Here is a 13296-nt window from a genome sequence, read left to right as displayed (position 1 = left end):
ACTTACTAGAGTACATCTTAAGAATACTTGCTAAAGCGATACCACTTTTATATTTATATATATATAGGTAAAAATATTGTATGTCCCTATTACTATCCGCGAAATGATATTTTATTTATTAATATGCATTTAAGATAAATTTGACTTTACTTAAAGAGATACTAGAGTGAAACGAAATAATTAATATGAATTTATTATTTTATCAGTACTGTCAAAGAATTGTTTCGTTATACATATTAAGAAAAAATATTCAATTTACAGAAAGCTCAATCACACACAAATTTTTGTTTGCATATGGGAGTGTCGCTATACTTATGATATTCTACTAAGCAATCGCTTCAATTGCAATTTATGCAAATCATGTCAAGATAATAATAATCATGAAGCAAACAACTCGTATATACAATCAAATATTGGCTAATTATGCAAATCATGCAAAGATAATAATAATTATGAAGCAAACAAACCATATATTGGTATTATGAGCTCAAGAAATCAACGTCTTCATAAATGTGTTTTGGTCATTTTCAATATCAAACATTTGAACAACTGGTATATAAGATTAGACCACATCATTCTCGATAAGTATCAATATGCAATGGGGGAGTTGATCCCATTTTCTATGAGCGAATGAGACTATACTTATTTATTATTAGAAAAACCTATTTGTAAGTCCCAAATTCAATTATTTCAACTATATGAAATGATCTTTCAAATTGATCAAGACTCTCTAGTTTATGGTCGCTTTTCTATGATACCAGTTGTTGCTTCAGTGAGTTTGCTTCACTAATAGGCTCACGCTTCGACTTTGATCGTTATAGACTCGTACCAAGATCGTGTCCTAGACAATCGGATCTAATTTTAACAGCCGAAACAGTAACAATAAAAATGGCCCCCCTCTTTAGTGAGATCATATGAGCAAATGCCCGAACCAAAATATGTTATTGCTATGGGAGCCTGTACAATTACATGTTAGAACAAATGAACAAGAATGATAAAATTACAAGGAATACAAAATAAAACTTCCTTGGCTTAGAGGCACGTTAATACGTTTCTTGAAGATAGTTGGAGTGTCTCCCACGAGCAATCGGAAGAATAAATAACAACTCTATCTTCGGGATTCAACTAAGCCACAAAACAAGTAGCATTCAAGAATGTTGCTCTTCTATTCTTGAATTGGTGATATCACCTTTTGATCAATGTCTCACAAGTGTTTTCAAGGGAAAGTATTTTTTGTTTGAATGTTCTCTTTTTCAACCAAAGGAAACTCAATTTATAGGATAAAAAGTTTTGCAAGAAAAAGATTTTTAATTAATAGAATTTATTAGGTTCATGAATTGGAAACAAAAAATTTGTCTTTCAAAAACCCATAACGTAGAATTAAAAAAAACTTATTGCAAAAGTTTATAACAAAGAATTAAAATAAATGAATGTTACAACTCACATTCATGAATTTGTTATTTCAAAACGGATGATTTTGTTTCAAAATTAATTGAAACACTAACTCTTACATTACATGCGGGATGTTCAGTACTGATTCTTATAGTACTGTTCGAGGAGTCGATAAGCTAATTCCTGTATATTTGCCAGGTTGTCCACCTAAATCGGAAGCGATTATATATGCTATAACAAAGAATAAATAAGTGATAATTTTATTCTTCGTCACCGTAGTAAATAGGAGAGAAAATAGAATTTAATTCTTCGTTTTTACAAAAACTTTACCAAAAAAGAATAGGAGTAAGCTTGTGACATGTTCACTAAAAAAATCCCTTTGTAAGCCAATCATTTATTTAAAAAAATTGATAAGCTTAACACAAAAGCTATAGAAAAATAAATAATAGTAACTTGGTCCCGGGTATCTACCATTATACCTACAATGACCAGTTATACTATTGCTATCCATAACGGAAAAGAGCATTTGCCTATTTATATAACGAATAGTATGGTAGGCCATCGGGAGAATTTACACCTACATTAAATTTTAGAAGACATAAAAAAAGCGATAATAGATCTCGTCGTTAATATTAATAAAAAAATCTAGATGCTTATGATTCAGTAGTAGGAGACAAACCATATGCTAATGGTACGATCCCTCCGTCACCCCAGAATGAAAGGGATGATCTCGCAGTTCTTGGTCTGTGAAGATGTGTTGTTAGGTGCTTCATTTTATTTTTCCATTGAGGCCGAACCTAAACCTGTACTCAAGAGATAGTTGTCCTTGCACTGATAAGGAATGTAAATGAAAGAACTAACAATTTTTTTATTGTCTTTATAATATTCATATTGATTTTTATCGTATTTATTTTATCCATAGATTCTCAAAATTCATTAAGAAAAACAGAATGAATAAACTCAAATTATTATAATTGATATGTTAAAGATGGAACAAAAGTAAACACATTTCAATGTAAGTTATTCACATGTGATCTTCAAAAACCGGTTAAAGATGTAAAAGAAGTTCAAATAAACAGTATAGCAAAATTTATTAACTAAAGGCATTGTCAAACACAACATTTGAGAAACTGATGTACAATATCCAAATGTGTCAATTGTCATCTACAGAATATTAAATGATGTTTTTATGAGAGAAGTAAAATTCTACTAAGAGAGATTTTTGTCTCACTGAGTTCATCTATCGAGATTTTTAACAAGGTCGCAAACAATGTATATTACAAGATATGATATTTCTTCTTTCACTGGGATTTTTTGTCCCATGGTGCTTCTACATATTAGCAAACTTTACATAAAGACTAAATATTCGGAGTTTCTAAAGCTGCACCCTTACTCCACAGTCACTAAAAACCTGCCAAGCATATGTTTGACGGTTTGAATAGATTGCGTCTTCATCAGAACTTTGTCAGGAAACAGTAAACCAGCATAGAAAGATAGGGTTGCCCTTATCTCCTTGAGAACTTGGCCAACCAATATATCACAAAGAAGCAAAATAGTGCAAAAAGAACCACATGCATCACATGGTTAGATCCTTCCCGGATGATACTCCTGTTCAACCGTCTCATGTTGTTCTTTACTCCTGCTTGAGCTTTGATCAACGTCATTTGCTGTGATAAAAGGGAAGTCGTGAGTATTAAGGAAATGGAGAAGTCATGTAACTTTAAAAGTAAGAATGATTCCATAACAATAAAATAAGTATACATCGTGAATAACCCAGACAGGCTGACCAATCAACACGTTGATAAAACAATGACAAGTTAAACCCAGACAGGCTGACCAATCAACACGTTGATAAAACAATGACAAGTTAACTCTAGGAAGATTAGTAGTTCTAAATTCTAACGGCTTGAAGCAATCTAAAGTATCTTCTTTAATTCAGTTATACAAGAACGGATAGCTCTTAGAAATACATCATTCAGATTAAGCATTAATGTTTATTTTCCAATATCTCTGCACACATTATCCTCAAGAACAAAGGAAAAATGCAATCAAGTTTGGGCTTATCATAGTCAATTGATGGAGATCTGACAAGGACATATATCTTCAAAGAGCATGAGAAAGCACAGAGAAAACGAAGGCATTCAGGCAGACTTGCATGGTAATCCCTAAGAAAAGGCAAAGGAAGGTAACAAGTACACTGTCATTTCTAAAAGATTTACAGTAATAACAATTGCAATTTCCAGATTATAGAGGAAGAGAGGATAAAAGACAGAGGATCGTGGGAGCTGTAAATAAAAGTTAGCAATTGGAAACTTTTACTCATTTATTAGATTAAATATGATTCATTTTCCCATATCTCCTAATTTATTGGCGTATGTTAGATTGTTATCCATTAATAGGAAAATAAATATCAGTAAAGCTCAAATGTACAAATTTAATTGTCAAGGCAAATGAAATATACGGAAAAGAGACAAAAAAGGGTCTCAAAGGATGTCATACATGCGGGAAAAGGGAGAACAAGTTCATGACATACCAGTTGGTTAATGAAATCATTCTGATACTTTGCTTCCGACTCAATTTCTTGTGCTACCTGCAACATGAAATATTTTAAAGTACAAGCAAAAGGGTAAATAAGAATAGAAATCTGAAACCGTGACAAATATGATATAACAAGTAGGGCCAACAAATGAGAGAATAGTGGTTGGAACAGATGCATCGAATAATGTGACATTTGGGATAAAGATCTTCCGGAACTCCATCGACAGGACTTTCACCACAAGCAATGTTCAATTAGAAATATAAAACTTTAGTCCTGTTTCTGATGCATAAGGAAGCCAACAACCAGTGATTATCAGCTCAAGAAGTGATCCTTCTTAATACCTCAACATTGGGAATCGCAACCGTGAAAACATTCGTTGGATCCATCTTGAACTGGAGACATAAGGATCAAAGCACTTGCTATATCTTTTTGGTACCATTTGCAGCTCTTTATTATTAGTGTGGTCCAGATATCAATGTACACACTAGATAGCAAAGAGATGAAGAGGAATAGGTTGGCAGTGGACTAAACAAATGGACAGTTGTATTACATCAATGCAGAAGTGGAAGATTTAACCCCAAGCTGAGCCCAAGTTCAGAAATCAGTATTCTTTTGGGCAAGTTGATTTAAACCAGAAAAGGGATTGCGTCTTGCGATTACTGGTCCATATATATATATATATAATGGAATAATAATTAGTAAAAAGAAAATGAAACTATGTAAGAACTACATAAATTTTTTAGAAATTACATTAGGAGAAGAAAAAATTAAACTACAACCTCATATAGACAAAAAAGCCCTAGATATGCCAAATAAATTAAATAGTTTAAAAGACCTACAAAAATTTTTAGGAATAATAAACTACACTAGACCATTTATCAAAATTTAGGAAAACTTGCAGGACCTTTATATTCTAAGACATGAAGCAAAGGACAAAGAAATTTAAATATAGAAGATATAAACCTAGTACAAAAAATAAAAGACAAAATAAAAAATATTTCTGATCTTAATATGCCTTTAGAATAAACAGATGGTAGTTCAGAAGGATGGGGGCAGCATTATAAGCTAGACCTCATAAATATAGTCCTAATAAAGAAGAAAGAATATGCGCCTACCAAAGCGGAAAATATAAAGAAAAAGGAAATAAAGCTAGTATAGACATTGAAAGGAAATTACTGTTTTAAATTTCATCAGAAAATTAATGATAAAAACAGTAGTTGAAGACGATGATTAAATTTTTTAGATACTATATCTATTTATCAATCTATAGTATTTGAGCATATAAAAGGAAACGATAATCATATAGCTGATCAATTAAGCAGATTGCTAATAAAAGTTTAAATTTTACAGAATGAGACCATTACTACCAGACAAGGGTAAAAGAGTTCAACCTTGAACCCTAGATTACGCAGACTCTTACAAACAGAAAATGTTATCAAATTTACATTTTAGACCTCTAAACAGAATTAATGATGTCAAAATAGAAAGACTACAGTTTGGACAACAAAACTTAATAGCATATGAACCGGCTAACTGGACATTCAGACATTTTGTCTAATTGCCAACTAGATAAACAACAAACATGCCTCATAGATAACATATGGATAGCACATAATAAAAAAGACACTAAATATGTAATTGTTGTTTTAAATGCTTTCGGATATTATTTTACTAACAAAATAAAGAAAATAAATTTAAATCTTATGTGGTAATTCATGGCAAAAAAAACGATGTTTTTCAGACATGGATAGAAGTTTGACTATATAAAAGGTTTTCAAAAATCGTTTTTTAAAGGTTTTAATGAATATACAGAAGCTTTAGACTATGCTGGAGGAATATTAGGACCAAATTACTATATTTCTCCAGCCCTCAGACAAAACTCCAAAATACAGCATCCAAAAAGACACAGACAAAGTAATATTCTGCGACCATTGCTCATCTATGACTGAAGCATTTAAAAGACTAAACCTCAAAAACGAAGCTTTAATACAATAAAATGCCAAGTTCAGGGAAAAACTTCAAAAAATGGAAAGCAAATGCTAGACTACACAAGATGTACAAACTCAGACAGAAATACATGGTTTTCCATCCCTAATAAAAATGGATGAAATGGGTGTGCATTCCCCACTGAATGTTAAGAAATCCACTGTATCGGATGAAGATACAGCTAGTCCGGTTCAAACAGTAGCCGGTAAAGACTTATCAAATCCGTTTATGGTTGTCACTTTGCCAAAAAGTGAAAATGAAGAAAGTTCATCTTCTTCCCAGAATAGACGAAGACTACCACTCTCTTTCACCCAGACACTGTGACAGAAAACTAAAAGAAAACCCAAAAAACTAAAGACATAGAATTTCTCATTACCGAGACAGTAGATAAATTACTCAAACAAAAAAAGGAACAAGATAAACATATAATTAGAAATCCAAGCCCAATTCCAAGCCAGAGAAGTCGAGATAACTCAGAAGATCTCTTAGAAACAATGCAATTCTATGTCTTTAGTTTTCTGAGTTATCTGGACTACTTCTCTGGCTTCGAATTGGGCTTGGGTCTTTAATTATATGTTTATCTTGTTCCTGCTTTTGTTTGAGTAATTTTTCTACTGTCTGGGTAATGAAAAAATTCTATGTCTTTAGTTTTTTGGGTTTTTTTTTAGTTTTCTGTCACAGTGTCTGGGTGAAAGAGAGTGGCAGTCTTCGTCTATTCTGGGAAGAAGATGAACTTTCTTCATTTTCACTTTTTGGCAAAGTGACAGCCATAAACGAATTTGATAAGTCTTTACCGGCTACCGTTTGAACCGGAATAGCTGTATCTTCATCCGATACAGTGGATTTCTTAACATTCAGTGGGGAATGCACACCCATCTCATCCATTTTTATTAGGGATGGAAAACCCTGTATTTTTGTCTGAGTTTTGTACATCTTGTGTAGTCTGGCCTTTGCTTTCCATTTTTCGAAGTTTTTCCTTGAACTTGGTATTTTATTGCATTAAAGCTTCGTTTTTTAGGTTTAGCCTTTTAAATGCTTCAGTCATAGATGAGCAATGGTCGCAGAATATTACTTTGTCTGTGTCTTTTTGTATGCTGTATTTTGGAGTTTTGTCTGGGTTTTGTCTGAGGGCTGGAGAAATATAGTAATTTGGTCCTAATATCCCTCTAGCATAGTCTAAAGCTTCTGTAACTTCATTAAAATCTTTAAAAAAAGATTTTTGAAAACCTTTTATAGAATCTAAAACTTCTATCCATGTCTGAAAAACACCGTTTGTTTTGCCATGAATTACCACATAATATTTAAATTTATTTTCTTTTTTTTGTTAGTAAAATAATATTCGAAAACATTAACAGCAATTGCATATTTAGTGTCTTTTTTATTATGTGATATCCATATATTATCTATGAGGCATGTTTGCTGTTTATCTAGTTGGCAATTAGGCAAATGTCTGAATGTCCGTTAGACGGTTCATATGCTATTAAGTTTTGTTGTCCAAACTGTAGTCTTTCTATTTTGACATCATCAATTCTGTTTAGAGGTCTAAAATGTAAATTTGATAACATTTTCTGTTTGTAAGAGTCTGCGTAATCTAGGGTTCAAGGTTGAACTCTTTTACCCTTGTCTGGTAGTAATGGTCTCATTCTGTAAAATTTAAACTTTTATTAGCAATCTGCTTAATTGATCAGCTATATGATTATCGTTTCCTTTTATATGCTCAAATACTATAAATTGATAAATAGATATAGTATCTAAAAAATTTAATCATCGTCTTCTACTACTATTTTTATCATTAATTTTCTGATGAAATTTTACTATGGCCTCACAGTCTGTCCTTACTAATACTTCTGGTTTGTTTAAAATGTATATTCTAAAACTATTCAGGCCATATATTACAGTTAGGATTTCAATGTCTATACTAGCTTTATTTCTTTTTTCTTTATATTTTCCGCTTTGGTAGGCGCATATTCTTTCTTCTTTATTATGACTATATTTATGAGGTCTAGCTTTTAATGTTGCCCCCATCCTTCTGAACTACCATCTATTTCAATGATTAAATAATCTGATTCTAAAGACATGTTAAGATCAGGAATATTTTTTATTTTGTCTTTTATTTTTTGCACTAATTTTATATCTTCTATATTAAAAATTTTCTGTCCTTTGAATCCTGTCTTAGAATATAATGGTCTTGCAAGTTTTTCTAAATATTTAATAAATGGTCTAGCGTAGTTTATTATTCCTAAAAAATTTTGTAGGTCTTTTAAACTATTTGAATATATATATGTATATATATATATATATATATCAAAGGCGCGCTTAAGCCTTGAAGTGAGGCTCAAAACGTGTTGAGCGCTTCACCTCGCTTTATGTGCGCTTCAATGCCACCATCAAGGTTCTAAGACAAACTTTTCCTTGCCAATAAGCCTCTTATGAAGAATTGACACTAAACAACTGACAATTCACTTTATAATTTAAAATATTCAATGTCATTTGTCATATATTTGTCATTCATGTTTATAAATATTAGTCTTGGACTAAACATATATATTTGTATTTTTTTCTCCCTTTGCGCCTTTTTTCATTAAAGCCCACGCTTTATTTGCTCTTTGCGCTTAAAGCCCGCACAGACCTTACAGATATTTTGCTCTTTTCACCTTTGATAACTATATATATATATACACACACACATACATATATACACAACACCGACATCTGGCCACCAACTTTCAGATTTCATAGGGATGGATTTAGAACCTAGATATATGCGGTCATATCTCTCTAGCATCCAACTCAAAGACCGGACTGAAGTATGTCAGCATTATAGAACATCATAATAGGCCCATACCAGAAATGAAGGTAGACATAACTGACCAGAAATAAGGCAGCACTTGCTCAATATCCAGTCAAACTTCATATCTTTTTAATCTAGCAATTGATTCCATTGAAACCAACGAGCAAAAAAGCACTTAAACACATGCTTTTAAGTTCTAATACAATGCGCTTTTATGCAAAGAATACCTCTGGGGAACCAGAATATCTTGACAGTTGAGCGTTGTCCAATGGTCTTAACCAGTGGAAATGTAAAAATTAACAAGTGAATAACATTTTTTTAATGCATTACGATTTGATCAATTAAAGGTAACACAATAAATCTTTGTTTCCATTCCCCACTCTCCATCAGTTGCTTAGCCAGTTAAAAGAGAACCCTCCACATACCACCAACATTTAGATCATTACACAAAGGAAGTGTATTGGTATTAGAACATCTTTTGTTGTTTTGTCAAACCCCATCTTCTATATAATTTCAAGATTCCATTTTAGAAAATCAAATGGAAGACAAATTTAAGACGTATTGCTTCGTTAACAACTAAGTATTCTGCGTCTTGTGATATAAATGAATCAAAATAAAGCACTAAATTTCATTGTGATAGAATCAATCTTCAATATCATGAGGAAAAATAACTTCTATTTGCCCGTGGGAGAGACTTAAACTATCTCAAAGAAGACCAGTAAGCTTCATATTGGTTTTCTAATATTATTCAGCGCTCTAATAAATAACAGATCACTTTGTCTAAAATGGATCCATGACATAGCACCTCACCGAATTTGACATGTACACAAATCTTTAAAAAGCCAGCAATTATGCAAAAGCTATTTTCCAACTAAATCAAAATAGAAACCAAAACAAGGTGGTTACAGAAACATACATTTCTGAGTTGTTTCACTTGCTTGCGAAGACCTGTGATCTCATCATCCAGGTCTCCGTGCATGGGATCAATCCGCAACTGTATTTCATCTGAACCACCTACTGCCCTTGTACTCAATCCATCTCTAATAAATCCAACACATAAAACATCTTAATTTCTCAAAAATAAACCAAAAAATTTAGAAGAAGAAAAAAAGTGTAGATTGGTTAATTTTCCGCAAATTAGGTCAATACTTTAGGTAATTTTCTATTACAAAACTCATATTGTGAAAGCAATTACAACAATAACGAATTGAAATTTAGAAGATGATGATCTTTTATTCGGTAAATACCTGGATCTGTGGGAAGCAGCACCGTAGAAATCACCACCTCTATGAGAGCTAGAAGCCATTGGAAGAAGGGACAGATGAGATTGAAGCCACGTCGAAACCCTAGGTTTAAGAAAAACTTCAAAGTATCAATATAAGGATTGAGAACACAACACATTGAAAAGTGGTTCTGTGCAGCCAAAGATCGTCCAGTATTACCAGAACAACATTTTCTGTTCAGTGTAAGTAAAATATCTGGGAGTTCCCTTTTTTACTTAGTGTAAGATGACTAGAGAGTGCATGTTCACCGTATGCATCCAGTTTAGAGAACCTTTAATTTTAGACAAGGAGCATAGGCACAAGTTTCATATTCTGAACCTCTGTGACTAAAAAAACAAAATCACTTGCTTCAAAATCTGCTACTAAGTAAGAAACCAAACCAATACATTCTAAAAGGTAGATACGAATTTCTTGCTCAACACGTCTTTTGAAATCTAAGGAAAGTAAGGCATTTGAGTTCTATTCTTTATGATAAATGGTGTATGAGCATGTAGTACTAACTGATGTCGAAATTAACACATATTTACCAATCTGAATTTAAAGAAAATAAGGAAAGACAACAGGAAGTAAAAGAGGAAGAAAAGATTACTGGAAGAGAACATGTTTTACACACAAAATCTTATGACTGTCAAACAAACAAAACTAATTCATGATTTTGGACAAACAGAAAGAAGTCTAAGAGACAGCCTTAAGATTACTTAAGAAGATCTACTTGTGATTTTTACTCATACAGAAGCTAAGCAAAGCCTTATAACAAAGATTGAATCACCAATGCCGAAATTAAATAGGAAGCAGAACTAAGCAATACCAAAGACCACATAGAACTGGAAAAAAAAGGTATTACCAAATGATAAAATTTGAACTATTCTAATACTGAAAAAACAAAAGGGGAAGAATGTTACCTTTCTCGGGGCAGCCAACTAAAGCGAGGGAGAGATGAAGATGCTTCGAATCTCACAGTAGAGTCAGCAGAAATGGCACTTGAATGAAAAGAGAAAATGATTAGTCACGTGGATAAAATAATATGCTGAGCAGAGTGAGTCAATATCCCAAATGTCTAGGGTTTGAGATTTGCATCCATGTAGGAATTCATGTGGATATGCAATTCATGTTTCAATTCAACAAATTCTAGAAGAAACTTGAAATCCAGATGTATTCGTCCTTGTGATCGTACTAAAATTGAAAGAAAAAGAAAAAGGGGAAAATAAGATAGGCGAGATTACCATTTGGAACTCGTGCTTGAGGGAGACGACAAGCTGATGGATTCGGCGAACAATGGTGGTACGATGCGATATTTTCTCGAATCCTTTACCGATTTGGCCGGCGTCGAGTTGCTAAGAGAGAGGTTATTAGGGTTTGTGTTTGAAGGAAGATGATTGCCGATTGGGATTGGGATTTGGGATTAACGAAGGAGTTGGATCGGATCTCAATTGGGCTAGCCGGGTCTGGTCCGAGTAAATCCGAAGAAATGGGTTGGTTTGGGGTTAATAAAGATGGCACTTTGTTTCGATTATAACCAAAATAAAATGTTTAAAATGTAGCTACATTAGAACAATTTGTAATTTAATGCTTAATCAAAATCCATTATTTCTTCCTTAGAATAAGACCAACTCGAAGTAATACTGATATAAATTAACTTCTCAATTAATCAACTAAGTTTTTAGCTTAACAAGCTAAAATATTTATTTGTTGTAATATGGATTAATTATAATAATTAAATATCATAATATATATATATATATATATATATATATATATATATTTGACCCTTAACTTGGCTACAAACTATAACTTTAATCATTAACTTTGTTAGTGCACAGGTAGGCAACTTAACTATCCAAAACTTAAACAAAAAACACTCGGATCCTAACCTAGCAAAATGCGTAAAATACACCGAAATTAAGCTCGTTAGATATAAAAATCGAAAGGCCAGCCGTAAAAAATATTGAAAAGACAATCAAATTCTTAATATGTATATATATATATATATATATAAATATAGATATAGATATAGATATATATATTTATTTTTTAAATTATATTTCATTTTATTCTCTTTCTAATTTTTTCAACAATTTCCCCCTCTTTTTTGCATTATTTGTTGTTCATTGCAAAATGCAACAAATTGCAATTGCATTAATTGTTATTTTGTTATTGTGAAAAAAAGGACAATGCATAAGTACCTTCTCAAATTATGTCCGAAATCTCAGAGACACACTTATATTATACTAAAGTCCTATTACCCCGCTGAACTTAATTTATTAATAATTTTTTACCCCTTTTCGGCCTACGGGCACTATCTTGTAGGCCCAACGTTGATTGACTTTTTCTTTCAAGTTAGTGTCACGTAGGTCGAAAAAGGGTAGAAAATTACTTGTAAAGTAAGTTAGGGGGTAATAGGACCTTAGTATAGTATAAGTGTGATATATTTTGTTGAAATGAAAATTTTATAATATTTTTATTAATATAATGTTTAATTTCACTTCCGCATTCAGATTCAGATATTGAAAACAAATAATATTAATTATTTACTGTTCAGATTTAGAGATCAGATTTTAATATTCAGATCAAAACACTTAGATCTCAATGCAAATCTTAATATTCAAATGTGTATTCAGATTCAGACCTCTTAATCTCAATGGAAACAAAGGAGGCCTTGGTGTATGATACATATAATATGCTCATCTATAAAATGGCTATTTTAAGTCATATATGTTACTACATTCGTCTGCAATTAATTTTCATACTTTCTATTTTTAGAGTTAAACTATTAAATTTTTTACTAAACATTTTACGATAAATATTTTTATTATATCGATATGCAAAAAATTGCGATGTATAGTACTTTTCGTATATTTTTAAAATATCTAAATTTTTTATTTAAAATATCAAATTAGTGTAATTTAATATAACTTTAAAAATTAATCAATTTGACTTTTAAAAAATATAATATAATAAATAAAAATAGACAAAAATAACAATAATTCTCTGAAGATTGTTATTATTGAAAAAAAAAATTAAAACTAATGTTGACTCTTATAACAAATATTGACTATTAGGTGGAACTTTAATGGGATAGTAATACCTAAAACTTACAATTTTTTAGGGGCCGTTTGGTTGCAGGTATTAGTTATGCAGGTATTAGTAATGCAGGTATTAGTTATGCAGGTATTAGTAATGCAGGTATTAGTTATGCAGGTATTAGTTATGCAGGTATTAGTTATGTAGGATTTAGTTATGCGGGATTTAATTATGCAGTGTTTAATTATACAGAGTTTAATAATTTTTTTGGCTGATGTTTGTTA

The 13296-nt window shown here is 31.6% G+C and overlaps 1 protein-coding gene across 1 annotated transcript; it reads right to left on the bottom strand.

Annotated features, from left to right (window-relative positions):
• Window positions 1-2498: 2498 nt before the first annotated feature.
• On the bottom strand, window positions 2499-11387 carry LOC107008702 (bet1-like protein At4g14600). The gene is made up of 6 exons (XM_015207841.2): window positions 11215-11387; window positions 10894-10971; window positions 9956-10054; window positions 9625-9748; window positions 3926-3982; window positions 2499-3059 (listed from the first exon to the last, which is right to left on the bottom strand). The coding sequence occupies exons 3-6, from the start codon at window positions 10012-10014 to the stop codon at window positions 2898-2900; spliced, it is 402 nt and encodes a 133-aa protein (XP_015063327.1). The 5' UTR covers window positions 10015-10054; window positions 10894-10971; window positions 11215-11387; the 3' UTR covers window positions 2499-2897.
• Between the last annotated feature and the right edge of the window lie 1909 nt (window positions 11388-13296).

Source organism: Solanum pennellii, chromosome 2 (assembly GCF_001406875.1).
Source record: "Solanum pennellii chromosome 2, SPENNV200".
NCBI lineage: Eukaryota > Viridiplantae > Streptophyta > Magnoliopsida > Solanales > Solanaceae > Solanum > Solanum pennellii.
Note: the sequence above shows the minus strand (reverse complement) of the source record. Positions and strands in the feature narration are given on the sequence as shown.